This window comes from Nicotiana tomentosiformis, chromosome 2 (genome assembly GCF_000390325.3).
Source record: "Nicotiana tomentosiformis chromosome 2, ASM39032v3, whole genome shotgun sequence".
Lineage (NCBI taxonomy): Eukaryota > Viridiplantae > Streptophyta > Magnoliopsida > Solanales > Solanaceae > Nicotiana > Nicotiana tomentosiformis.
In genome coordinates this window covers 118,358,545-118,384,836 of record NC_090813.1, presented here as the reverse complement: position 1 = coordinate 118,384,836, position 26,292 = coordinate 118,358,545, and the positions used below count along the sequence as shown (strand labels likewise).

General features: G+C 37.4%; 3 protein-coding genes and 1 long non-coding RNA gene across 5 annotated transcripts; 2 read left to right on the top strand and 2 right to left on the bottom strand.

Moving 5' to 3' along the window:
- Positions 1 to 115: 115 nt before the first annotated feature.
- LOC104109630 (pentatricopeptide repeat-containing protein At3g57430, chloroplastic) lies at positions 116 to 3,976 on the bottom strand. Its single transcript, XM_009618984.4, has one exon. It carries the CDS (start codon positions 3,924 to 3,926, stop codon positions 1,257 to 1,259), a length of 2,670 nt encoding a protein of 889 aa, XP_009617279.1. The 5' UTR covers positions 3,927 to 3,976; the 3' UTR covers positions 116 to 1,256.
- Positions 3,977 to 4,457: 481 nt separating this feature from the next.
- On the top strand, positions 4,458 to 5,701 carry LOC104109631 (uncharacterized). Its single transcript, XR_004510367.2, has 2 exons — positions 4,458 to 5,069; positions 5,351 to 5,701. It is a non-coding gene; the product is annotated as an uncharacterized lncRNA (long non-coding RNA).
- Positions 5,702 to 11,416: 5,715 nt separating this feature from the next.
- LOC138905482 (uncharacterized mitochondrial protein AtMg00860-like) lies at positions 11,417 to 12,135 on the bottom strand. The gene is made up of 2 exons (XM_070194005.1): positions 11,950 to 12,135; positions 11,417 to 11,842 (listed from the first exon to the last, which is right to left on the bottom strand). The coding sequence occupies exons 1-2, from the start codon at positions 12,133 to 12,135 to the stop codon at positions 11,417 to 11,419; spliced, it is 612 nt and encodes a 203-aa protein (XP_070050106.1).
- Positions 12,136 to 20,122: 7,987 nt separating this feature from the next.
- Positions 20,123 to 24,006, top strand: LOC104109632 (uncharacterized). 2 transcript variants are annotated; one of them, XM_009618985.4, is made up of 8 exons: positions 20,123 to 20,375; positions 20,781 to 20,930; positions 21,434 to 21,610; positions 22,366 to 22,454; positions 22,543 to 22,607; positions 22,734 to 22,836; positions 23,439 to 23,549; positions 23,646 to 24,006. In XM_009618985.4, exons 1-8 carry the CDS (start codon positions 20,261 to 20,263, stop codon positions 23,769 to 23,771), a joined length of 936 nt encoding a protein of 311 aa, XP_009617280.1. In that variant the 5' UTR covers positions 20,123 to 20,260; the 3' UTR covers positions 23,772 to 24,006. The 2 variants fall into 2 exon arrangements, with proteins under 2 accessions (XP_009617280.1, XP_070052118.1); XM_070196017.1 differs by lacking the exon at positions 20,781 to 20,930 and having other exon boundaries at positions 20,138 to 20,375.
- Positions 24,007 to 26,292: the final 2,286 nt, after the last annotated feature.

The following is a 26,292-nucleotide window of genomic DNA, read 5'->3' as shown; positions in this document are numbered from 1 at the left end:
TTCCTCTTTTTTTGAGTTTCATAATGAAAAGAAGTATCTCCTCCTTCGACTTCTGGTTTAACAAGATACTAGTTCAAAAAAAAAAAGAGATAAGAAGACGAAGGATAACACCGAGTTAAACAAATGAATGTGGTGCGGATATAGTAAGATTAATACCGTCTATGACTCTGATAACTAAACCACTATTAACACAAAGCCTGCTAATGCCATTCTCCGGATACATTTTCACTTGGGGCGGATTTAGGATTTTTATAATATGGGTGCACTACTAAAAAGGGGAAAAAATAAAAGTATTAAGTGGGAATTGATCCCTATTCCTCTAGATAAATAACTTAGCATCCAACCAAGTGCACCATTTAGCCTTTTTGGAGCATGGGTGCCAATTGGTAATATTTGATCAATTCTAAAAAATATGTACATAAAATACCTAGTTTGACGGAAAGACCATGGGTTCACGTGCCCCATACACTGGGATGTAGCTCCGCCCCTGGCAAGCTTCTTCCATTTAATTCCCATGTGTTAGTACCTTTTCGGGAGCTATGACTTGAAGATCATACTTGAACCAATATCAAAACTGAATGGCAGTCATAAAATGAGATCCATCACCCAAACATCAATAAGAAGCATAACCTGCATGCTTACATGCCCGGCTTAGGGTTCACTGTTTGCTTTTGAATCGTGACAAACGACTAAAAGCGTTAGGCTACTCTCTGAGCAGTCTGCCAATCTTTAAGCCTCCACTGAAGACAGCACCATTCTGCAATAGATGAGTTTCAGGAGCAACCATGCTTGTGACAGACTTAGAAACTCCAATAGATGCACAGGCTTGCAAAATTTGAGTCACTGTTTAAATGCTTTAAAAACAAAATGAGTCCAAGACTCGGCATCTAAAAGTTTCTTTCCACTTTATATTCTTCAAAATGATGCCAGGAAGTAAGAGAATTTAGTTGCAAAATGTTATTTTCAATGATATAGTCAACAAATATAAGTTACAGTTGGTGCTTTGACCTATGTTCAGACATTAAAAGAATCTATAAACAACAACAATAACCCAATATAATCCCACTAGTGGGCTCTGGAGAGGTTAGTGTGTACGCAGACCTTACCTCTACCATGAGGTAGAAAGGCTGTTTCCAATAGACCTCTTGGGGTGACTCGAACTCACAACCTCTTGGTTAGAAGTGGAGGTTGCTTACCATCAGAGCAACCCCTCTTGTCTATAAACAAAACTTAAAAATATTTATAAACATACTATATCACCAATAATCCCTGCATGAACAGGTTCCATTTCTGAAGTGATGGAACCTCCTTACATCCCTAACAATGATCTCTCTCTTCACAATCTTTGAGATAAATTTAGTTGCCTCATGGCAGTCATTGCAAACCCTGAGGTTCTTTGCAACCCGTATTGGCATTCCAGGAGGTGTATTAAGGATACCAAAAGCTATAGCTAATTTTTCACTGTGTCCGCAAAGTAGATTTTCCTTTTCCTCCTCGTTAACATTGTGAAGAACACAGGAAGTGTCTGGCACATAACCTTCCTTTTTCATCTTTTCTGACAAAGTCTCAAGAAAGCCATACAGCTGCTCACTTTGTGGGTGTGATGCATCTCCAGCGACGAACTTGTGAACTTCATCTCCAAACTCAATCCAACTGCACCCAGGTTCTTTTCTTACTCCAATTTTCTTCATGTTACGCCGAACCATGTTCGCCTTTTCCCAAATCCCAGCAGATGAATAAATGTTGGAAAGTAATACGTAGTGACTAGCTACGTGTGGTTCCAACTCAAAGAGATTCCTTGCCGAAATTTCACCAAGTTCTACATTGCGATGGATCCTGCAGGCACCAAGTAAACTACTCCAGGCACCAATCTTGTTGTATTTAGAGGGCATCTCATTTACAAGCTGATAGGCTTCTTCTAGATTCCCTGCACGACCAAGCAAATCAACTACGCAGGCGTAATGATCTGCCGTGGGTTCAGTAGCATAAGTTTTTTTCATTTTTTGGAACAATTGCCGACCTTGATCTACCATCCCTGAGTGACTACATCCGGCAAAAATTGCAATAAACGTGACGTCATTGGGCTTCACTTTCCCTTCTAGCACCATCATCCTAAAAAGTTCTAAGGCTTCCTCTCCCTTTCCATGCATCCCATAAGCCATAATGAGAACATTCCATGTGATCACATTTTTGTTAGTCATGCTATCAAAAACTCTCCTAGCAATATCTAAGCAGCCACACTTTGCATACATATCAACCAATGCACTTCCCACAGCAATATCCATTGCCAATGCATTTCTGATAGCATAAGCATGTATTTCTTTTCCCTTCGTTAGAGCAACCAACGAGGCACAACCAGGAAGGACAGTCATGAGGGTTATTGAATTGGGTTTTAACTGAAATTCGACATCATTCTCACAGTCATTGTTTATTTTTGGTGTCTGCATCTCATGTAACAAAATAAGTGCATCTTCATGGTAACCACAAACTACAAAACCGGTTATCAAAGTATTCCATGAAACAATATCTTTACTCTCCATGCTGTCAAATATATACTTTGAAATATTTATCTTTCCCATCCTAGAATACAAGTCCATCAATGCATTTTGCACATACTTCTCATCTGCGAAACCCAATTTAATAACATACCCATGTATGACTTCTTTAAGGGTAAATGCTTCACAATGTACACAGGCAGGCAAAACACTTGCCATAGTACTCGGGTTTGGACTTATCCCAGAGAATTCCAACATCTCTGTAAATAACAGCAATGCCTCCTTAAAGAATCCATTTTGTGTGAATCCAGCGAGCATAGCATTCCAAAGCCCAATGCTTCTTTTTAAGGAACTGTCGAAAACTTCACGCCCACTTTCAACCTGTTGACAATTGCAATACATGTCAACCAATGCACTAGCAACAAATGAATTCCCAATCAAATCATCATTCTTCAAGACATAACAATGAATTTGCTTCCCAACATCCAGCAAAGCCAAATGAGAACACGCAGGAAGAACACTTGAAATCGTGAATCCATCAGGCTTTATCTCTTCTTGTATCATGAAACTAAAGTTATCCAACGCCTCTTTAAACTGGTCATTCTGTGAAAAAGAACTTATAATCGTATTCCACGAAACAATATCCCGGTTTGCAAACAATTCAAAAACAGCTCTCGAGTCATCAACCCTTCCTAATTTAGCATACATAGATATCAAAGCATTGTTAGTAAATGTTTTCCTATCATCTATTCTCAAACTATACCCGTGAACTTGCTTGCCAAGCCTCAACCCATCAGTCCTAGGCAAATTACTACAAGCAAGCGCCACGCTCACCAACGTAAACGAACTAGCCTCGAATCCATCTAACCCCATCAGCCTAAAAGCCTCCAATGCTAACTCCCACTTCTCAAATTTACAAAGAGCATTTATTAAAGAATTCCAAGATACTTGATCTCTTTGAGTAATTCTATCAAACACTTTATAAACATCATCAACACTACCACCACATTGCCCAAGAAAATGGATAAGCGAATTCGCCACGGTGGACGATAGCGTATCATACCCGAATTTAACAACAGAACCATGTATCTGTTTTCCAAGATTCAAGTCCTGAAGGCCGGTAGCAGCTTTCAGAACTGCAGGGAAAACAAAATTATCAGGTCTAATGCCTTCAGCAGTCATATGTATATATGTAAGGATTGCATCTTTGAAGCAGTTTAAGCGTACTTGGGATCGAAGAGTATCGATCCATGGAGCTGCAGAGGGTGTTTCTGAGGTGGGTTCTTGTTCAAATTTCTTGGAAATGAGGGTAGTTGTAGGTGATGGAGTTGAAGGTAGTTTTCTTGGTGGGTTTTGAGTAAATGATGGGGAAGGCTGTTGAAGAGGAAGAGAAAGAGGGGAAGTAGAGAGTGTACATGTCCAAGAGGACATTGTTGGTAGTTATTACAGAACAATAGTGATAAGGTAGTTTTAAGTCTAACTGAAGAAATGATGTGCAACAGTTTATGCACATAGTACAATACACACAAAAATTTATTCCAAAAAGAGAGGACATAGAAACAAATAAAAAAAGAAAAGAAAATAAAGGTTTGTTTTCGGTATTTTCATAAGGCTGAATAGTCAAAAAGACACCCAGCTTGTTCTCTTTTGTCATTCCGACCCTTTATCTTTACGAAATTTCATTCAAACACCTAAACCAGTTCAAATTACTCTTTTGGTCATAGATTTTTTCGGCAATTCATACCTTATCCTGTTATCCTTGGTAGAGGTGGTAAGATCTTTATTGCAGGGAACTAGTTACTTCTGTCCCTTTCTTATGTCTCTCATGAATCTTATTATTAACTATATAATAATAAGTGGAATTTCTATCATGTTTTGTCGTTAAAGGGCATTATGGTACTTTTGTTGACTCTATTAATATTCGAAGCGACGTGTCATTATGGTGTCCTAGCTTTACACGTGTTAATGCTAAAGCACTAAAACTTAATACTGTCTCGTTCTCTCCGTCCTCCTCTTCTGCTTCCAGCTTTTTTTTTTCTCCTTTTCTGTTTGTTTGCTTGTTATCGGCTTTTCATTTTCCTTTTGGGATTTATCTGTTTTTCTGGTGATATTTTGAGTTTTAGAGCTTCAATTATCTTCTCTGTTTCTTCGGACATAATCTTTAACCAACGCCTTCCTTTCGTTTTTCTTCTATTCTTTCAGACATGCTTTACAATTGTCTAATTTGTGCCAGAGATGACAACCGGTGTCTACTGACAAAAGGAGAAGAAAACAGTCATATATAAGTCTATTTGTTTTGGTGATTTTTTTCTGTAATTTTCCTTTGTTTGTTAGTAGTCACAATTTGTTGGGTATACATTAGTTTCCTAGCTATTCTTTTGGTAGGCATATGTTTTTTAAAGATATTTTATTTGTTGGATTTTCATATGCATATCAATAATTTAGTTGTATTTTCTCATTCATGTTAGGTATTTAATCCTTAGTGCATCAGCTATTGAAGATTCTTTACCTGCGTATATTTTGGTTCTCTTAACTTTTGTAGCATGCGAGTTATTCACTCCTCATAAATAAGTGGTAATAGTATTTATTTCATATATGAGTAGTATGCAACGGATATTTACTTGTGATGCTTTAGTGACCAAAAAATATCCTTGTACTATTTAAGTTATTGGAAGGATATTCTTCCGTTTTTTTTGGTCAAAAAAAACTAACGGCCAAGCAAAAGAGCATACCAAGCACACGGGTTTTCTCCTAAAGTTTCCAAGAGTGCCTTTCCTGTCTTATCATCTTCCACCTTCATAAAAAGTAGTCTTGCTGAAGTGCACTAACACCACTAATTCTTTATTTTTGTTCAGGTGAAGCAGTGAGACGTTGCAAACTCTTGAGCAAAAAGAGAAGCAAGAGCTATTATTTCACGTATCACGAGGAAACGAAAATGAATTATTTGTCAACAATTGATGCAGGAGCAAATAGTGATGATTCTTATGATGATGATTTTGAAGATTCTGATTATACCTTGGGCGAAGATGATATATTATTCTCCAAAAATATTGATCCTTCAGCTGAATCTTTTGGGATCAGTATACATGAAAAAAAATGATGGAAAACAAGATTATGTAAGTGGAGGGATACAGAATGAGAAGGGTGACTCAAATTGTGTATATTCCGATGATTTGAGTTTGAATAGTGACTGCGCACTTTGGCCAGTTTTTGCTTGTCATCTTTCTTCTTCGTTCTTCTTTTTAAATGCGCTAGCATCATTTGATCCTCGAACATAATTCCAAATTACTCCATAGCTTTTACTTAGCCTTCAAAGCTCCATAGTAGCTTAAAAACGCTCTATAACCTCATTATAGCCCGGAATCGCTCCTGCAAAGCATAAAACACACAGTCAGTGCAAATTAATATCATTTAAAGTTCAAAAATTAGTAAAGTGCAGCGAATTAGAGTACAATTAATGGCCAAAATATACAATTATAGCCTATCATCAACACCCCACACTTAAACCATTGCTCGTCCTCGAGCAATTCAACTACACTTCCTATAAATACGCCATTTTTCAACAAAACTTAAGACTCATCACACCAAAACTCTTTAAAACAGATTAAGTACAATATTGTGACGTCTTAACCTCAAAGTTTGACTCAACAACACCACGCATTATTTATAACCAGCTCACTTTCTCTAACATAGAGGTCAATAATGTTGCCTTTCCTTCATGAATCAAGTGCCCTCACACAACAAAAGAGAGTAGTTCCAAACACAATAAAAGTTAATAACGATTAGGAACTCATGATAAAAAGAATTCACTCACTCTTAGAACCAACATTCATATGCCACAAAAGATGAATCATAGGCTTGCCCATAGTGTACTACTCTACTAATTCGAGCTCATTCAGTCAAGGATCAAATAGGACTTTAAATGGTTGTAATATAGGCCGCGGGACAGGTAGGATACACTTAGAAATAAGAGTGACTACACCTCCCTAAGCACTTTAATATATACATTTTAACATTTAAAACCTCACACTTATGTCAAACCAAAACTCCACCTTCACACCAATATACATCAACTCCCAAATTATTTAAGCACAATTATATCAAGAGTTACCACTTATCACTGAATATCTGCACACAATACAATTATTTTTTTTACGGTTTTGTTTTTAATTTTTTTTTTCTTTTCTTTCTTTTTCAATTCAAGTGGCTCTTGCTTTTTTCAAATCAGTACACCTTTCTCCTTCTTTCATTAGTTCCACTCAAAAGCCAAACCAACCACCCCCCACTTCAACTTTTACAGAGTTCATAACAAATTCAAGTGCTCATGAGAGGTACAAGGTTCAAATAGATGGACAATTCAAACAAATGGGTAAATCTTGTAATGTGGTTGCCAAAGAACATGATTATAGGCTCAATGGGGTTGACTACGATTACATAACAATTTGGTAGGTAAACTATATATCTGGATCAACAAAGAAATGCCTATATCACTTCCAGGATTGAACAAAACTACTATTTCGCTTTGCAAACACACAGGGCAAGTTCTAGACATCAAATGCAATGCACAGAATACACCAAACCTCACACGCACATGGCACATGACTCACTCAAGATTGGATCATCAAGACACTCTAGTCAAAGTAGTTTAGCAAAGTCAAGATTATACCATTTAAGGCACTTATACAAGAGTAAAAAATTGAGCTTAAGCGTCACAACCAAAACACTCACTATTCTCAAGGCATGTTCAACTCAAGAGATATTGTTTCCATTTCAAATCATTGCACAAGGTTTTCCTACTTATAAAAATAAAAATCTAACTACACCCGGTTCAAACAAAACCCTTGAAAAAGAACCGCGGCACAAAGAAAAATCAAGAAAAAATTAATACACTACCTAACAAAATAAAATCTTTTTGTCTTTTTCTTTCGACTTTAATCCCTCAAGAAACCCGTCGAATGATATCCATCGTCGGGAAAAGTCGAAAAATTAAAATTTTATGTTTTTTTTTTAATCTCTACTACTAAAACTAACAAAAGAAAACTAAAACTAATATGGATGCATACATACATACAACATATCTCCCGCCCCACACTTTAAATGGTGGCATGCCTCCATGTCACACAAGAAAATATGCAAGGTAAAGAAAACTTCCCTGATAAAGTCAGTCGTGTCGGAGACAATGCCGGGGTCTAGATGGCAAGTCCGGCCAAGTGCACCCAGTCATGTCGTGACCTTCCTCTCAGACTTGGCATTTTGTCTAGCAAGGGCATCCACTCGAGCTCCCAAGTTTGTGATAGAGGTACGCATCCCCGCCATCTCCTACTCTAAGGCGCTCATTCTTGTGTCCCATCTACCATATGAGGTTCCCCCAACAACCTGCTCTTGTGGCGGGGAAGAAGCCACATCCTCAGCTTGCACCTCATTATCATCGTCGGGTGCTTTAGACTCATCGATATTTGCCTCAACAGGCCCAACATGGTTCTTCCCAATTACTATTTTATCAGCCCGAAATTTTTGTTCCTTTTTTACTTTCCCATCCATGTCCCTGTTTTCCGGTACACGTGCCTCACGGCATAACCGAGTGATTAAGGATGGAAAGAAGAACACATACCTTTGCAAAGGACAGCGAATGAACATCTCGCCGTGAATAACCTTAGCCACATCAAAATCATGGCCATTGATAAAGAACCAGATCAGTGCAGCCCGAGGACCATTCACCTCAGTGGTGTTTGAGGAAGGTAGCAGGAGGCTATTTATAATGTAGAGCCAACACTTCCCTTCAAAGGTTAACGATGCCGAATGAAACTTTCACCCCGGCATGACCCACGCTATCTCCTTGTTGGGCACACAAATTTATCTAAAGAACAGTTGCCACATGGGTGGTTCTCTATTATACGTGTCTTATTAGTCTTCTGCTTCAGGATTTTCCCCAAACACTGGCAAACGGTAGGCCCTTTGAATGGCCTTTGTGGATGCGTCTACACTCTTCTTTCGAACTGTACAAACATGGTTAATATGTTCCGGGCAGTTCGCATAAAACTCCCTAACAACCATTAAGTTGGCTTCGTCAAGTTCTTCAAAAAATATCCCCTGCCCTCGCCTGACCAATTCACGATACATGTTGGGGCAGTCATTTTGGAGGGACCCCATATCAATTCTCCTCTCCGGTATGGGCTTCTTGTGTGCCTTATTACATAAGCATTCCTAGGCTGTACTGGAGACGGACTTGTTATTATCATACGGGCGAGCATTAGCAGAAGCTCGCGACCGGGATGAGCCAACGTGACCACTTGAGGAGGCAGCTGTGGTTCTTCGTTTCTTAGACGGTGTCATAATACCTGTAACAAATAACAAATATCAGCTAAAGGCACAATGGGTGGACCAAGAGTGGTTACTCAGACTTCACCAGCAAACTTGGTCACAAAATTACACTCTCAAGCTCTTTGTGGCATTTATACGAACACCTGATAGCACAGTTCTACCGAACCCTCACACAATAATTTTTAGCCCCCAATTCGACGAAGGATACACCAATATCACACCTAACCCATCATGGTAAAATTCAACTACCACCCCATAAGAGGACGAGTATAACTAGAAAGAAAGTATTAACAAAAATCTACTACAACTCAAGAAAATGAAAAGAAAATAGACTAAACTAAGAGGGGGAAAACATCTCACTTACTTGAGGGAAAACTCGTGAGGATGCGGGGAGAGGAGAAGAGGAAAGAGGACACTGTTAATTGATGGTGGGATTGGATGCTTCAGAGAAGAGATAAGAGAAGGGGGTAGGGTTAGGGTTGTTTAGAAGAAGGGGAAAATTAGGGATTTTGAAATTGGGGTGGTTTAGGAAGGGGGGTCCGAAATTGGAGTTACTTAGAAGAAGGGGATCTGAAATTAGCTAAAGAAAAAGAAAATGCCTTACCTGTGCGCGGTCGCGCACGTGAGGTAGTGAAAGTCTGAATGTGCGGCCATATGCGTGGTCAGTGTGCGGCCGCGCACGTTTTTTTTTATTTTTATAAAACTTCCTACCTTTCACAGCATGTGCCTTCCTGTACCTATTACATTATAGTATACACTAATTTCTATCTATTATGCTGTGAACAAATGTGAAGCAGAAAAAAGAAAATCTAACTAGCAGAACGGTTAGAGGTAGTTCTGAGTTATAGTCGTCAGCTTGACTCAACCGGGCATCCTCATTTGATTTTGATGCTCGAGGATTGCTGTACAAATCCCCCAACAAGATACGGTTTTAGTTTGTGCCCATTTACTTTGAAACTTTCTGTTCCGTCTTGGTTTTGGATCTCAATTGCCCCGTATGGTGATACATATTTCACCACATATGGTCCCGTCCATCTAGACTTGAATTTTTTGGGAAATAATCTGAGTCTACTATTGTACAGTAAGACTGTGTCCCCTTCATGAAACTCCTTTGGCTTAATCAGATGATCATGCCACCTTTTAGTCGTTTCCTTGAAGATCCGCGCACTTTCATATGCGCCCAGTATGAACTCTTCCAATTCATTCATCTGCTCCAACCTGTGATCACCTGCAAGACTAAGATCAAGATTAAGCACCTTAATTGCCCAATAAGCCTTGTGTTCTATCTCAACAGGTAGGTGACACGACTTACCATACACTAATTTGAATGGTGAAGTCCCTATGATCGTTTTGAACGCAGTTCTATACGCCCATAGTGTTTCATCCAACTTGACAAACCAATCTTTACGAGAAGCACTAACCGTCTTTTCAAGAATTCGTTTTAGTTCCCGGTTGGCCACTTCGACTTGCCCACTAGTTTGGGCATGGTAAGGGATTCCTGTTATGCGTGTGGCCCCATACTTGGACATCAGTGCAACAAACTGCTTATTCACAAGTATGACCCATTATCACAGATAATCACTCGAGGTGTCCCAAAACGGGTAAAGATGTTTTTCTGCAAAAACTCACACACCACCCGAGCATCATTGGTCCTAGTAGGGATTGCTTAGACACATTTAGAGACGTAGTCAATGACTACTAGGATATACTCATGAGAATGTGACATTGGGAACGAACCCATGAAGTCAATACCCCAAACGTCAAAAATTTCACATACCCGAATGGAGTTGAGAGGCATTTCATCCCTTTTGCTAATATTACCTACTCTCTTACACTTATCACATGTAGCTACATACGCCCTTGCATCTTTGTACAGAGTAGGCCAAAAGAAACCGGCTTCCATGACCTTTGCTGCAGTGCGATTTCCACCATAGTGTCCTCCAGCTGCTCCATCATGGCAATGAGATAGAATGCTTGCCATTTCTCCTTCAGGCACACATCTTTGAATCACACCATCTGCACACAGTTTAAACAAGAAAGGGTCATCCCAAAAATAACTTTTTACCTCACCTTGAAGCTTCCGTCTTTGATCACGAGTGAGGTCACGGAGTAACCATCCACTAACCAAAAAATTGGCTACATCCACATACTAAGGCGGCCTTTCGGAGACCGCTGCTATGGAAAAAATATGCTCATCAGGGAACTCTTCCCTTATTTTGAATGTTTCAATTGGAGGTTTCTCAAGTCGAGATAGATGATATGCAACTTGATTTTCTGTGTCATTCCTATCTTTTATCTCCAAGATAAATTCTTGGATCAACAGCACCCACCGCATCAGACACGGCTTGGATTCCTTCTTACTCAACAGGTATTTCAACGCTGAGTGATCAATGTGTACAATCACCTTACTTCCAACCAGGTATGATCTAAACTTGTCAAAAGCAAAGACCACAGCAAAAAATTCCTTCTCAGTAGTGGCATAATTGACTTGAGCATCATTCAATGTGTAGATGGGCCTAAACATTTTTATCTCTTCGTTACCCCAGAATTGCTCCCACAATTGCATCACTAGCATCACACATTATCTCAAATGGCTGGCTTCAATCAGGTGTCACCATAATATGAGCACTAACAAGCTTTTCCTTTAAAGATACGAATGCTCTTAAGCACTCCACATTGAAAATAAAATTGGCATCTTTCGCTAGCAATGTTGTCAACGGCCTGGTAATGTTGGAAAAGTTTTTGATGAACCTCCTATAGAACCCAGCATGTCCCAAGAAACTTCTTATGTTCTTCACTGAAGTCGGGGGAGGGATCCTAGCAATAACATCAACCTTAGCTCTGTCAACTTCAATTCCATGCGCAGTTACTTTGTGGCCTAGGATAATTCCCTCCTTCACCATGAAGTGACACTTCTCCCAGTTAAGAACCAAGTGAGTGTCTTCACAACGTTCAAGCACGAGCTTTAAATTCATCAAGCAATCTTCAAAGTCTTCACCAAAAAAGGTGAAATCGTCCACGAACACCTTTAGACACTTCCCGTTTAAATCAGAGAATATAGACATCATGCATCTCTGAAAAGTGGCATGTGCATTACATAGCGCAGAAGGCATCCTCCTGTAAGCAAAAATACCTGACGGGCAAGTGAATGTGATCTTCTCAACATCTTCTGGGGCAATGTGTATCTAATTGTAGCCTGAATACCCATCCAGGAAGCAATAGCATCTGTGTCCAGCCACCTTCTCGAGCATTTGATCAATAAAAGAGAGTGGTGGTCTTTCCTTGTTGCATCATTCAACCTTCTATAATCAATGCACATTCTCCACCCGGTGACTGTTCTTGTGGGGATCAGTTCATTATCTTTATTTTCACCACTGTCATGCCCCCCTTTTTAGGTACAACATGCACTGGACTAGTCCACTGACTATCAGATATGGGAAAAATCACCTGCATCTAATAATTTAATGATCTCCTTATGCACTACCTCCTCCAAATATTTGTTCAACTTGTGTTAAGGCTGTACCACTGGCTTGCTATTTTCTTCCAACAGAATTTTGTGCATGCAAATGGCTGGACTGATTCCTTGAATATCAGTTATGCTCCAACCAATGGCCTTCTTGTGCTTTGACAGTAGCTCTACCAGCTTTTGATCCTGTGTACTTGTCAAGTCAGCAGAAATAATCATAGGAAAATTGTTAGTTTCGAGAAAAGCATATTTCAAGTGAGTGGGGAGGGCTTTCAATTCCACATTGGGATTAGAAGCCTCTTCTTTTAGTTCCTCCTCATCAACCACTTGATCCTCAGTTTCAAGAGCTTCAACCTCTTTCTTTATTTCAGGATCTTCATCTTCCACTGTGCTAGACTGAGTAATACATCTCTCTAGAGTATCCCCCACAAGCTTGTCAAACTTGTACTTTTCAGCCAACTCTCCAATGACATATAGCTTGAAACATGAGTAGGAGATGCCTCATCACTGGGATATTTCATCATTCTCTTCATCTGGAACACCACTTTCTCATTGCCCACTCGGAGCATAAACTGCCCCTTATAGATATCAAGGATGGCTCTACCTGTACATAAAATTGGCTTCCCTAGAATTAAAGGCACCTCCTTGTTCACCTCCATATCCACCATAATAAAGTCTACGGGGAACACAAACTTGTCCACCCGCACTAGAATATCTTCAATGATTCACTCAGGTAGAATGGTGGTCTGGTCGGTCAGTTGTAGGGACACTGGTATTGATTTGATCACTCCACGTTCACCTTCCAGTTTCCTGAATACAGACAGAGGCATTAGATTTATAGACGCACCTGAATCACAGAGGGCCTTGTCAAATTTTTCACTCCCCAACGAGCATGGTATGGTGAAGCTTCCTATGTCCCTACACTTTTGGGAAATTTTGTTTTGCAATATAGCACTACAGTGGGCATTCACCTTGACCATTGTTGTCTCCTCTAATTTTCTCTTGCTAGACAGGATTTCCTTCAAGAACTTTGCGTAAGCAGGCATCTGAGTGAGTACCTCTGTGAAGGGAATGTTCACATAAAGTTGTTTGAGCATCTCCAAGAATCACCCAAAACATTTGTCAAGTTTCTCCCACCTCATTTTTTGAGGGAACGGTAGAACTGGCATATGTCTACTTTCTTCAATTTTCTTTTGTACCCCGCTATTCTGGCTTTTTTGCTCTTCATTCCTTTCCCCTACTGGTGTCTCAGTATGCTTGTTAACTACCTTTGATTTAGCCTTCACTATTGGGTCAGACAATGTTTTTCCACTTCTCAGAAATACAAAGTTGATTGTTTCCTTCGGGTTCTTTTCAGTGTCGGAGAGAAGAGTCCCAAGAGCCCTCTCAGACAACAAATTTGCAATCTGTCCCATTTGCCTTTCTAAAGTTCCGGATAGCTGTGCCTTGAGTCTCGAATTTTTCATCTGTTTTGTTAATGAATACCTTCATGAGATCTTGCATATTTGACTGATTTGGCTGGTATTGCTGCTTCTGCTGGTTTTGAAAACCTAGTAGTCCCTGACCTTGGAGTCTAAGATTGTTTTGCTGCCATGAGTTCAAGCTCCCATTAGGTGAACTCCATGAAAATCTTGGATGTCTTTGACCCATATCATTAAAGTTGTTCCCACCTTGGTAGTTTCCTCTATTAAAGTTCCCCACAACGTTGACCTCCTCAACTGTATCTTGACACTCATGTATAGGGTGTGCCATCCCACATATGTCACAATCCATATGTGGTTGAGTTTGCACCTGAACCATAGTCAATTGCTTGATGTCCTTAGCTATAGCTGCTATTTGGGCCTGCATTGCTACAAATGATTCTACTTGGTGCACCCCTGCTGATTTTCTCCGATCCCCTTGGTATGTGGACCATTGATCTGCATCTTCAGATAGTTCATTCAAAAGAGTGATAATATCTTCCGAAGTTTTCTTCATCAGAGGGCTTGTAACTGCACTATTTAGCAATCTCCTTGATGACGGGTTTAAACCATCCCAAAAGTCCTAAAGTTGCATCCATTGCTCCATTCTGTTGTGAGGGCACCTCCACAGCAGCTCTTTAAATCTTTCCCATGCTTCAAACGCTGTCTCTCCTTCACCTTGGCTAAAATTGTGAATCTCCTTCCTCATCTTTCCAGTCTTAGCAGCCGAGAAGTATTTTTTCAGAAACTTAGTAGTCATCTCCTCACACGTACGGATTGACCCTGTGGGCAAACTTCTCAACCACTGCTTTGCATCATCCTTCAGTAAAAATGAGAATGCTCTGAGGTATATAGCATCATGTGATGCTCCATTGTAGCGGAATGTGTTCATAATTTCATCAAAGTCCATCAGATGATTGTTGGGATCTTCATTGGGTTTGCCTCTGAAAATGCAATTATTCCGAATGGTCTGGATGACTCTTTGCTTGAGTTCAAAATTGTTGGCATCGATGGGTGGGGGCCTCACACTAGACTGTTGTTGGTTGTACATCGGTCTAGCATAATCTCCTAGTGATCTCCCAGGCCTAGGACCTGCATTTTCAAATGCATCCTCGATAATTCGGTTGGGATTGAATCTTCGATCCCCATCAATCGTTTCATCCGCAATTCTGTGGGTTGCTTCAGCCGCTAACCGTGTTTCTTATTACTGAGCCGCCTCTATGGTAGCTACGTCTACTATCCATTCGTTGTTCACCATTTTATCCTGAGTTGAAGACTGACCCAACAACAATCCACTCGATTCTTTCTCTCTTTTCAACTGCCTCAAGTGCTTGTCTAACTAAAGGTTGTATGGCACCAAGTCCTTTGAAGAGGATCGAGTCATACACTGTTGAACTTAACTTGTTGCCTGCACACAGATGAGAAGAGCGTAAAAAAAGAAAATAAAATAAAATTGTTCCTGAATTAGCACTGAAAATTAATTTAAACACTATTAATAGCCAATCCCCAGCAACGGCGCCAAAATTTAACGCGTGCAAAACTGGTGTACAAAACGTAGGCTCGCTAGTTAAAGATAGTATAGTATTAAATCATCTCCATATGGATTGGTTTCAATAGTGTTCTATTAATTCTTCAGCTCCACACTATCTAGGATATTAAACCTTTTGATTTATGTTATTATTGACTACAAATAAACTAAGATTTTCAACTGTAAGAAACTGATGATACCCGAATGATTAGTAACAACAATGGAATATCAGTGCAAGAGGTAAGGGTGATGACAAGATATGTGATCAACGATTGTTCCGGGTCACTCTGTGCTAAATTCAATCTTTACTTATATTGATTCTTTCGATTTCAATAGATGTTTAGGCTACTTTAGGGATTCCAATTCTTCTTCCGAATAAATTTGATTCCTTTAGCTAACCTAATAACATGTCCTATGAATATATGTACTAAAATAGTGAATGAACGATCTTTCGAAGAACACCTCTCGGTTATTCTCCTGAACTGGATAAATCGATAACTCCTTAAGCTCTTTCGATTACCTAGAAGGGGCGTAAAATCAACCCAGTTAAGATGGTACAAAGCAAATAGTAGCAGACTTCTCTTTCGATTAAAGTAAAACTACGATAAACCTTGAAATTTAATTAATAACTCATTCAGTAAAGTCGAGCAATTAACATAGAGTAAACCCCAAAATAATAGTCAATTCACAACATCCGCCAACAACCCTGAGGAGAATTACTCCATAACGAAGAAAACATTCATAACAAGAGTATTAGAAGAACAAGGAGACATTACAATTCCCAAATTCAAACAAACTTTCGTATTGAGTGAATTGGATCAAGTATCTTGCTTTCTCGTTGCTTTCGTGCTTCTTCTCCCTCCAAAGGTGCTCTCGAAATCCAAGATGCCCTCTTTTTAGACGAGCTGGGCTTCATATAGGTCAAGGAAAGTCACCTCCGAAATTACAAAATTAGCCTTGGGAGAATTTTTCCGTACATACGTGCGCGGCTGCGCACCTGGGCAGGTGACAACGCATATGGCCACGCACTTTGGCCAGTTTCTGCTTGTCATGCACGCCCAGTATACGACCGCACAGTTGGGCAACTTTCTCCTCTCTTCGTCGTTCTTCTTTTTAAGTGCGCTAACATCCTTTGATCCTCTAACATAATCCCAAATTACTCCACAAGCTTTTACTTAGCCTTCAAAGCTCCATAGTAGCTCAAAAACGCTCCCTAACCTCATTGTAGCCAGAATCTCTCCTGCAAAGCATAAAACACACAGTCAATGCAAATTAATACCATTTAAAGCTCAAATATTAGTAAAGTACAGTGAATTAGAGTATAATTAGTGGCCAAAATACACAATTATAGCCTACCATCAGATTGCAAATCAAGCCAAAATAGGAAAGTCAATCGAGTAGATTAAATATGACAGAGAAAGAGCTAGGGCCAAGAAAGCCTGGATGTGAGTGGAAGATATTGGGTTCACCAATGCAAAAGGGACATAATATCTTTTCAAATAAAGACGTTTGAGTCCAAACATACTTTTCTTGAGTGGAATTATAACAATAGAAGTATCAATGCTAGCTGGATTGCAAGGAGGTATGTTGATATAATTAGGTCAAACAAGACTTGAAAAGTTTCAGAATTCAGAGATACAGTGAGTAGGGAATTACAACTCGATGTGAGTATGCATCAAGCACGAAGGGCAAAGGAAAAGGCTATTGCAATGATTGATGGACATATAAATGATCAATTTAGTATATTATGGGATTATTGTAATGAAATTGTTAGAAGCAATCTCGGGACTTCTGTTTTCATGAAACTAACTCCTAACAAGCCGATGAGATTTCAAGAATTTTATGTTTGTTTTACAGCTTGTAAAGTTGGTTTTAAGGCTGGTTGTAGGAAAATTGTTGGGGTCGATGGGTGTTGGCTTAAGGGCACTATGTATGGGGCACAATTACTGTCAGTAGTTACTTTAGACAGGAATAACAATATCTTTCCTATAGCTTACGCAATTGTCGAGAAGGAAAATAAAGAAACATGGCAATGGTTCTTAACCTATTTGATGAATGATCTTGAGATAGAAGAGCAGTACTTATGGACTTTTATGTCAGATAAGCAAAAAGGACTCCTTGAAGCTCTTGAAACAGTGTTGCCTGATGTTTCTCATAGATTTTGTGTGTGACATTTGCATACCAATTTCAAGAGAGCTAGGTATAGGGGCATAGCTTTAAAAAATGCTCTTTGGAAGGCAGCTTCAGCAACAACTGTTGACAGGTTTGATGCTTGTATGGATGATTTATTTGAATTAGATGAAAATGCATGTGAATGGTTGTCTACTAAATTGCCTAGTGAAAGGTCAAGACCATATTTCTCTTCGCTTCCTAAGTGCGACATTCTTTTGAACAACTTATGTGAGGTGTTTAATAAGTTTATTCTTGATGCGAGAGACAAACCAATTTTGAAACTTTTAGAAACCATTAGGCACTTACTCATGACTAGAATTAATTCAAATAGAGAGAAAGCTGAAAAATGGAATTTGGGTGTCCTACTATTAAGAAGATGTTGGCCAAAACTATGAAGGATGCTGCTAGTTATATTCCTAAAAAGTCGAACACATGGAATTATGAAGTCATTGGACCTATCGAAGGTGATACTTGGGTTGTTGACTTATATAACCAAACATGTAGTTGTAGGAAACGGGAACTTTCAGGAATTCCTTGTAAGCATGCTATATCGGCCATTTGGTTGAAAAAGGATGAGGTTCTAGACTATGTTGATGATTGCTACAAGATCGAGACATATAAAAAAAATTATGAAGCTTCCATATTGCCTATAAATGGCCCTGATTTATGGTCTAAGTCACCAAATTCTCCACCATTGCCACCTTCTTACTTGAAGATGAAGAAAGGAAGGAAACATAAATTAAGAAGGAAAGAAGATGATGAGCTAGGAGCTAGCAAGACAAAGTTAAAAAAGAGACCAAAATCAGTTGATTGTAAGAAATGTGACAGACCTGGCCACAATAGTAGAACTTGCACTTCAACATTAGATGCTATTGAAATTCATCCATCACACTACCCTTGCAGTTTGAACTCTATTATGGCTGAGGGAGCGTCAAGTTTTCATAATGTTGAAAAGCTACCGGTAAAAAAAATTTATTTCAGTTTTTTTAATTTATTACAGTTTACAAATAAAGAGAGTCATATTTAGTATTTTAATTTGTTCTTTCAAGTTAAAAGAGGCACATCGCTGGTCACTCAACAAAACGACAATTCTTGAAGAATTTTGCCTTCTCATTATATTGAAGAAATATTGATACTTTCTTGTCTTTACTTCGGTTTCTGGTGTTTGGAGTTTTTTTTTTATTTCTTATTAATTAGCTACTGGTTTCTGCGTTGGTGTTATGTTGCTGGTTTTTATCTTTAACTAATCAATGGTATTGCAGTATATGAATACTGATTTTTGCTAAAGTTTTTTTTTTTTTTTTTTTTGCTCTTGTTTGTTGTTTTCCCTTGCTCATTATTGCCTTTTGCTGGTGCTCGTGTGATGTTCTAAAGGTATCAAGTAGTAAAGGGTATAAAGGCGTTCTTTGCTAGTTTTTCACTGATTTTAAGTATTAACAAAGATGAAAAGTTAATTGACAAATACTTTATTGCAACGTCTCACTGCTTCACTTAACAAAAATAAAGAATTAGTGGTGTTAGTGCACTTGTGAGAAAAAACAAAATGATACTCTTAGGCAGACATACTACTTTTTATGAAAGTGGAAGATGATTGGGCAGGAGAGTCACTCTTCGAAACTTTAGGAGGAAACCCACGTGATTGGTATGCTCTTTTTCTTGGCCATTAGTTTTTTTTGGAAGGATGATTCTTACAATAGCTTAAATAGTACAAGGATATTTTTTGTTCACTAAAGCATCACAAGGATGTAATATAGGTTTGGGCTATAGTTCAAGGATGATTTTTGCCAAAAACTCGATGAATGTGTACTATAAAGCTTTGATCTTTATAGTTACATAGATATTGTGTTATAAAGAATTACATTGACTGAATAAGAAGGGGAAATTTTTTTCTAACATTTAAAAACCTATTCATTCTGTTCAAAACACAACATTATAATGTGTAAAATGGACATGATATTGACCTTTAGATTTAAATTTGATGCATCTGATTTGCAACATTTTTAGTAGAGGTCTCAGCATATTTACTGAGTAATCTTGTTGTGATTGAAATTGGAATTTCCAAATCAGCTGGTCAAGTTGTCTTGATGGACACAAAGCCTTCGCATGTTGATTTTGTTCCTCCGAGTTTCTATTTTTTTTTAATTAGAAGTTATAAAAGATGAATTACAATTTCCCAGAAAGAAATTCTGAAAGAATCTAATCTGTTTATCTTTACAGAATATTTCTTTACAATAGCTTTTTATATGAAAAGAAGATTTAAGATTCTTAGAATTAAAGGTAGAAGGATCTATTTTTCTAAAGAATGATTAGTTATTAGAAAATTAAATAACAAAAATAAATTAGAGACCACTTGAAAACAATTACAATTTTCTTTTTTAACCCATTGTTAATGAAATATCATTTTCGGCTTTTTAAAGCTGCTATAACACTAGGGATTAGGGGAAGGGAGAACGGGACTAGTTCAAGACGGATTCATTCAGTTGATATTGACATTTTATTTACTCCATAATGAACATTCAATTTAATACTTATGTAAATCGAATTTTTTTTCTTTCTTTTTATTAAATTAAAATCACTTTTTTTGCAAATTTTTTGTGTCTTAAAAGGACCAAACAAAAAGAAAATCAGGCAAACGGGAATTGAATAATTTCACTATCCAAGCATGAATTTATTCTGCCTAATCCAGATATGGTTCCCAATTGTAAACAAAAGAATCTCCAAGTACACTTTGCCAAACTCCATATATTCATATGATACCTGCCACCCCAAAACAAGGTTTTAGTAACAGTAAAACCAAACAGCAGATATAGAGAGAGTGATGGCAGAAATCATAGGAGCACCAGCTGCAGCAGCTATGGTTAAAACAATATTTGTATATCCCATCAAATCATGCCGTGGAATTTCTGTTTCTCAAGCACCTATCACTTCCACTGGTATGCTCAACTTTTCCTTTTAACTCTTGAAATGAAAATTGTTTCTTTTTCTGTCTACTTACTATAGTTTTGGAATGTAAAGGGTGTCTTCTTGAAATTAAGATGGATTGGTGACAATTAAAGGAAGGAAAATAAGATAATGAGGAAAGAAAGAGAAATTTGGTTGCCAAACTTCCAAAACACAAAGTAATAGAAATGAAATATGTTATTCTTGTAATTAGCTAATTTGTTTTTGGTCACCTTCTAATATGGAGTACCTTGGACAAACTTTAAGTGCTATGGTTTTTCTTACTTTTAAGTAAATAACATTCTTCCTTAAAATTGTTAGTGAACATTTTTTGTTCCTAGACTTGTTTCTTCATTCATATTCTGCTTGAAAGTTGATGTCTTGTTGGATTTAAACAGGATTTCGATGGGATCGACAATGGTTAGTGGTGAATTCCAAAGGCAGGGCCTATACTCAAAGAGTTGAGCCAAAGCTTGCTCTGGTTGAAGTGGCCTTGCCAACTGAGGCATTTTCCAAGGGCTGGGAACCAAATAAGGATTCATATCTAGGTAGCATCATAGTTTTCAGTCACCTCGTCCAAGATTAGGTTGCTGTTTAATTTCACTTTTTACTATTGCATTAGTCATTGCTGCAGCATCTCTTTTAAGCTATGGGATGCTGAAGTAGCAATCTATTGCTACTTCTGTGGTGACAAGAAAGAGAGAGAGGATAAGAAATGTTGAAAGATAGATAATTTTACTTGCAAATGTTGATATGCAGAGCTAAGAATCAGTATTTGGTTCCCCGTGTAACTGTTAAGAGTTTAAGATATAGGATATTGATGTTCAAATCGTACTATCATTATTGTTTGTTTACTGCTGTAACATCTCCGTAAGCTTTGTGGTTGATTTTGTGAAGTCAGTGAGGCATTGCTCAGGATCTACCGAATCAATCATACAAGCTTATTGTCATACTGAAAGCCCACAAGAAAATGAGAGGGGGAGAGAATTTTAATGATTGGCCTTTCTTTTCCATAACTCAAATTACTTTTGTGGATGTAATGATCATGTAGTTATCAGGGCTCCCGGCATGAGTCCACTGAAGATTCCACTAAGTAATCCATCTGAAGTAACGGACGGTGTCTCGGTCTGGGAGTGGTCTGGTTCTGCCTTGGACGAGGGAGCTGAGGCAGCAATGTGGTTTTCCACGCATCTTGGAAAACCATGTCGGCTGGTTCGCTTTAGTGAAGGTACAGCTCATCCCCTTAATCTAAATATTACTCATATGAAATCACTGCTCTTAACTTCCAATATCCTTGTCTGAAATTCGCTCTGTATATCTCTTCCAACAGTTATGCTAACTTTTCTAGAAAACTTGTTCAGATTCTTAATGGAATTTCGATCTTTATATCTTGTATTTAACTATATTTTCTTGGAACATATTTCCTGCATTCGTTTCATCTGGCTGCTTTCAGTAAATAGTTAAGAAATCAACTCATGCTCCATGCCATCTTCTTTGCTAGTTGTTACTTTTGCTATTTTTACTCTTTTTTGGGTAATGAAGTTTGAGCAAGCGTGTAGTTGCACAAGTAGTGGGAGCTACCATTTTGCCAGAAGCTAAACAGAATTGTACATCCTTAAGTTTGTTAGAAAGAATCAAAGAATTAAGAAAGCTCTTCACGATAGGATAAACCTCTTACTATGAACTAAATTTGTGTTCCATTTGATGGCTCTTTTGGGGCCCTCAAGTTTTGATCTCAGAATGTCACCGACTGAATCTGAACAATATCATTGCGCAAGTTAAATGAAGATGAATCGAGTTCCATTTTGTCTAAGTTTTCACAACTATGAAATAAGTCTTGGCATTGAGCAGACCCATATTGCAAAATTTTGTGTCATAGATTAGCTTATCGTCTATTATTAGGTTTATGCTGTATGCTTTTTTGTAGAGAACTGTTGGAAATAAATTTGACCAAAATAAGTTGCTTCCTCTTGATTCTTCCAGTGAAAGAAATGAGGGTTGTAGACCCTAATTATGCTCAAGGGTACAAGGTTATGTTTTCTGATGGATATCCATACCTTTTGCTATCCCAGGTTAGTGATGTCAGCATTTAAATTCAACAAGCATATCCATGAAACAAGAGTCTCTTAGACTGGATTTTTTTGGGTCTATCTTCTGCAGGGCTCATTGAATGCGTTAAATTCTTTTCTCAAGGAGCCTGTTCCAGTTAATCGTTTTAGACCCAAGTATATGCTTGTCTTTCTTGTCAAATTTGTTTCTGATTGGCTATATATTTTCTTTCCTCTATTTGTACAAAGTTTTAGCTCTTTAGATTAACTAAGTTAAATCTTTAACATTACCTTCTTTCGTAGTGTCCTTGTTGACGGATGTGAACCATTTGCTGAGGATTTGTGGAAGGAGATCCGGATCAATAATTTGACATTTGAAGGTGTCAAACTATGCTCTCGCTGTAAGGTAAAACCTTACGAATTTAATTTCTTACTGAACGGCAGAGATTAATCTGTGCAAACTGGAAGTGGTTTTCTCCACCTGATTTTTTGTATAAAGTTCATGCAACATGGTATTGGAGAGAAACTTAACATATTTGAGGGCATGTTGTCAGGGGCGGAGGCAGAAGCCGAGCTATGGGTTCGGCTGAACCCAGTCATTAACACTTGAAGCTGTCGTTCTAATTTCCAGAACCTATAAGTCTGAAATCATAGCTCTACCTCTGCATGTTATAGGCAGAAACAGTTCAGATTTGCCAAACTACGAAAACAACTCCATCTGTGTTTTTGTTTTCCAGACGTCGTGTGGCAGACATGAATTGGGATCTATTAATTCGAGGAACTTGTTTAGACAAGATGAAAAGAGTCTAGTCATGTTTCTCCCTTTATAATGCTATGCTGAGTACCATTGGTACGAGCCGTAACTAAGAGAATGGAGTTGATTATGAAAATATAACTTTTGAATTTTTGTAGTACTTCACCTTCCTAAGTAACCGGCATTTGAACACTCATGAGTCATGATCAAGTTGAACCTTTTTATATCTGACATTGATTCTGCTCATTATTAAGGTACCTACTATAAATCAAGAAACAGCAGTAGCAGGCTCTGAGCCAACAGAAACTCTCACGAAGTTTCGATCCGATAAGGCCTTGCGTCTGAATAAGAAACAACAAGGGAAGGTAAGATCAAATACCATGAGAAGTTCCATGAGTATAACGTATTACCAAGCCCTTAGAAAAATCACAAGTATACTGATTTTTCATGTTATTTTGCAGGTATATTTTGGACAGAACATGGTTTGTTCCGATGCTCTTAGCCGTGGAAAAGGAAAGATAATCAAGGTGGGAGATCCTGTTTATGTCCTTAAGGTTGTCCCTTCTAGTGCTGAGGCTCCAGCTTGAACTCAAGTTCTATCACTTTACTGTGAAGTGATCATTTGAATAAAGGTGATTGGAAAAGATTAAGAATACTAATGTAAGGAAAAAGGGTCTTTTAGGCTACTGCTATATATCTAAATAAAAGGATAGCTTGAATATCTCCTTTCCTCGTTGTGAATTGCATCAAGCCCGGTATAAAACCATGTAAATGTGAATACTAACAACTATATCTCAAATCCAAGCAAGTTGAGCTCGGCTATATGAATGGATGTCGCTTCAAAAGGGGAAAAAGAGAAGTTCTCTAACCATTTAGGTCATGTCTGAGAATGCAGTATGTTTTGCATAATAAGTGCTTTTAGTACCAAAAAAGCTTTAGGATGGTGTTTATAACTTATTAAGTACTTTTAGTTTGGAAGATTTCAGACCAAAAACTTTTGGTATGACATTAAGTTCAGAGCTTTTGAGTTATACTTGGGGCACATTTCAGTAGACAGTTGTTACAAGCATTTAACTGATCCTACCATAAGTTTTACATTATGGGTGTGTTTGGTATTCCCACTTTTCGTTGGCGTAAATGTTTTGGAAAATATTTTCCTTATGAACTCAATTGGAGGAAAATATTTTTCCTATCAAGAGAAAGAGAAAATGTTTTCCAAAACTCTTTTTCAACATTTCCCACCTTATTCCCTATTCCCCATCCCCACCAACCCACCCCGCCCCCACCTCACCCTACCCAAAGCCGGGACACCCACCCTCGCCCCACCCCACCCTAAATAGAAATATTATTAATAGTACTTTCTTTTCATGTTATAGATAGAATTTTTTTTTCATTTCAACAAATGAGTATTTTCTTTTCATGATACAAAAAAATACTTTTTTTTTATTTTAACAAAAAGTACTTTCTTTTCGTGATGTAGAAAAAGTATTTTCTTTCATTTCAACAAAATGAGTATTTTATTTTGGGTAAAAATTATCTACACCCCCGAACTTTACTTTAAAAATCAAACTCCCCCTTCTACTTTTAACAATTGTCATTCTCCCCCATTTCTCAGTTGATTTTTTTAAAATACCTATTTTAACCTTTATATTATCAACATTTATTTCTTTTTGGTTTTAATCTTTTACCTTTTTAACATCATGATATTTTTTTCTTTTCTAATATTTATGCTATGTACCTATATAATAACTAAATTTAATTTTCAAATTGAAAAAGTAAAAAATGATAACCAAGCATATAATTTAATGACGTTGATGAGAAAAATAAAAATAAAAATAAAATAATTTAATCTTATTAATAATGTTATTAATGGAAATTAATTTTTTTTTTTTTACACAATCGAGAATAAAAAATTGTGAGAACCTTATAAATATATGCTCAATGCATGTAATACAAAATCTTCTAATTATTAAAAATAAAGACAGATTTTATAACAAACTTCTAAAAAATTATCTATTTAACACTAAGAAAATGTAACTCAAAGATATACTTAATGCGCGTAAAAATCATAAAAGTATGATAGATTTTTTGACAAATTTATAAAAAGGACTATTCTATTTATAATTTTAAATAAATCTAAATTATAATTTATAATATGATATAACATAATTTAAATTATAGGTAAAATCATAAAAATAGCATATACAATAAAAAAGGATTTGAGGATGGAATTGAAAATAACAAGGGCAACATAGACATTGTATAGGATAAAGGAAAGAGAATGATAAATGATAATTGTTCTTTGTTGAGGGGGGAGTTTGATTTTTAAAGCAAAGTTAGGGAGTGTAAATGATTTTTACCTTTTTATTTTCATGATGTAGAAAAAATATTTTCTTTCATTTCAACAAAATGAGTACTTTATTTTCATGTTGTAGAAAAGGTACTTTCTTTTTCAACCAAAAAAAATATTTTTTTTAAAAGTTATGGAACACAAATTTCAACGTTGTTTTTGCGTAAAAAAGTAAAGCAGTACATTAGTTCATTTGGGTTTGTCTGAATTTTTAGAAGAATAATTAAATTCTTAAACAAATTAGAGTCTTGAAAACGTTGGGTATTTAGGAGGGAGGGGGGAGCACAGGAAACATGTCTTGGGGGGAGGGGATGAGGAGAGTAGCATAGAAAATTATTTTCCTAAAAAATATTTTCTACTCTCTAACCAAACACTAGAAAATATTTTTCGGAAAAAGTTTTTCACTCACTAACCAAACAAGGAAAAATAAGTGATAAAACCACTTATTTTTTATAAAAATATTTTCTAGGAAAATATTTTTCTTCGTACCAAACACACCTTATGTTATTCCATAGGCAATCCTGCTAAGATATGATTCCCTATTGTATCAAATATAGATACAATTCTAATAACTGATGCGTACTTTTTCTAGTAAAAACACAATCAATTAATCAATCACGCCTCAATCTGGAAATAGCTGGGGATACGTTATAAGAATCTTCCATGTCCATTTCATGCAAAACACAATCGAATAATTTTTGGTAAGCTGGCAAAAACAAACCGCATAGGCGCATAATCATTAACAATTTAGTAAGCTA

Excerpts from the sequence above, each read along its gene's own strand:
- LOC104109630 (XM_009618984.4), bottom strand. The coding sequence starts at position 3,926 with ATGTCCTCTTGGACATGTACACTCTCTACTTCCCCTCTTTCTCTTCCT.
- LOC138905482 (XM_070194005.1), bottom strand. The coding sequence starts at position 12,135 with ATGTGCATTGATTATAGAAGGTTGAATGATGCAACAAGGAAAGACCAC. Across the intron at positions 11,843-11,949 it reads CACATTCACTTGCCCGTCAG|GTGTTCGTGGACGATTTCAC; the intron begins GTATTTTTGCTT and ends AAGTGTCTAAAG.
- LOC104109632 (XM_009618985.4), top strand. The coding sequence starts at position 20,261 with ATGGCAGAAATCATAGGAGCACCAGCTGCAGCAGCTATGGTTAAAACA. Across the intron at positions 20,376-20,780 it reads AGCACCTATCACTTCCACTG|GATTTCGATGGGATCGACAA; the intron begins GTATGCTCAACT and ends GGATTTAAACAG. Across the intron at positions 20,931-21,433 it reads AAATAAGGATTCATATCTAG|TTATCAGGGCTCCCGGCATG; the intron begins GTAGCATCATAG and ends ATGATCATGTAG.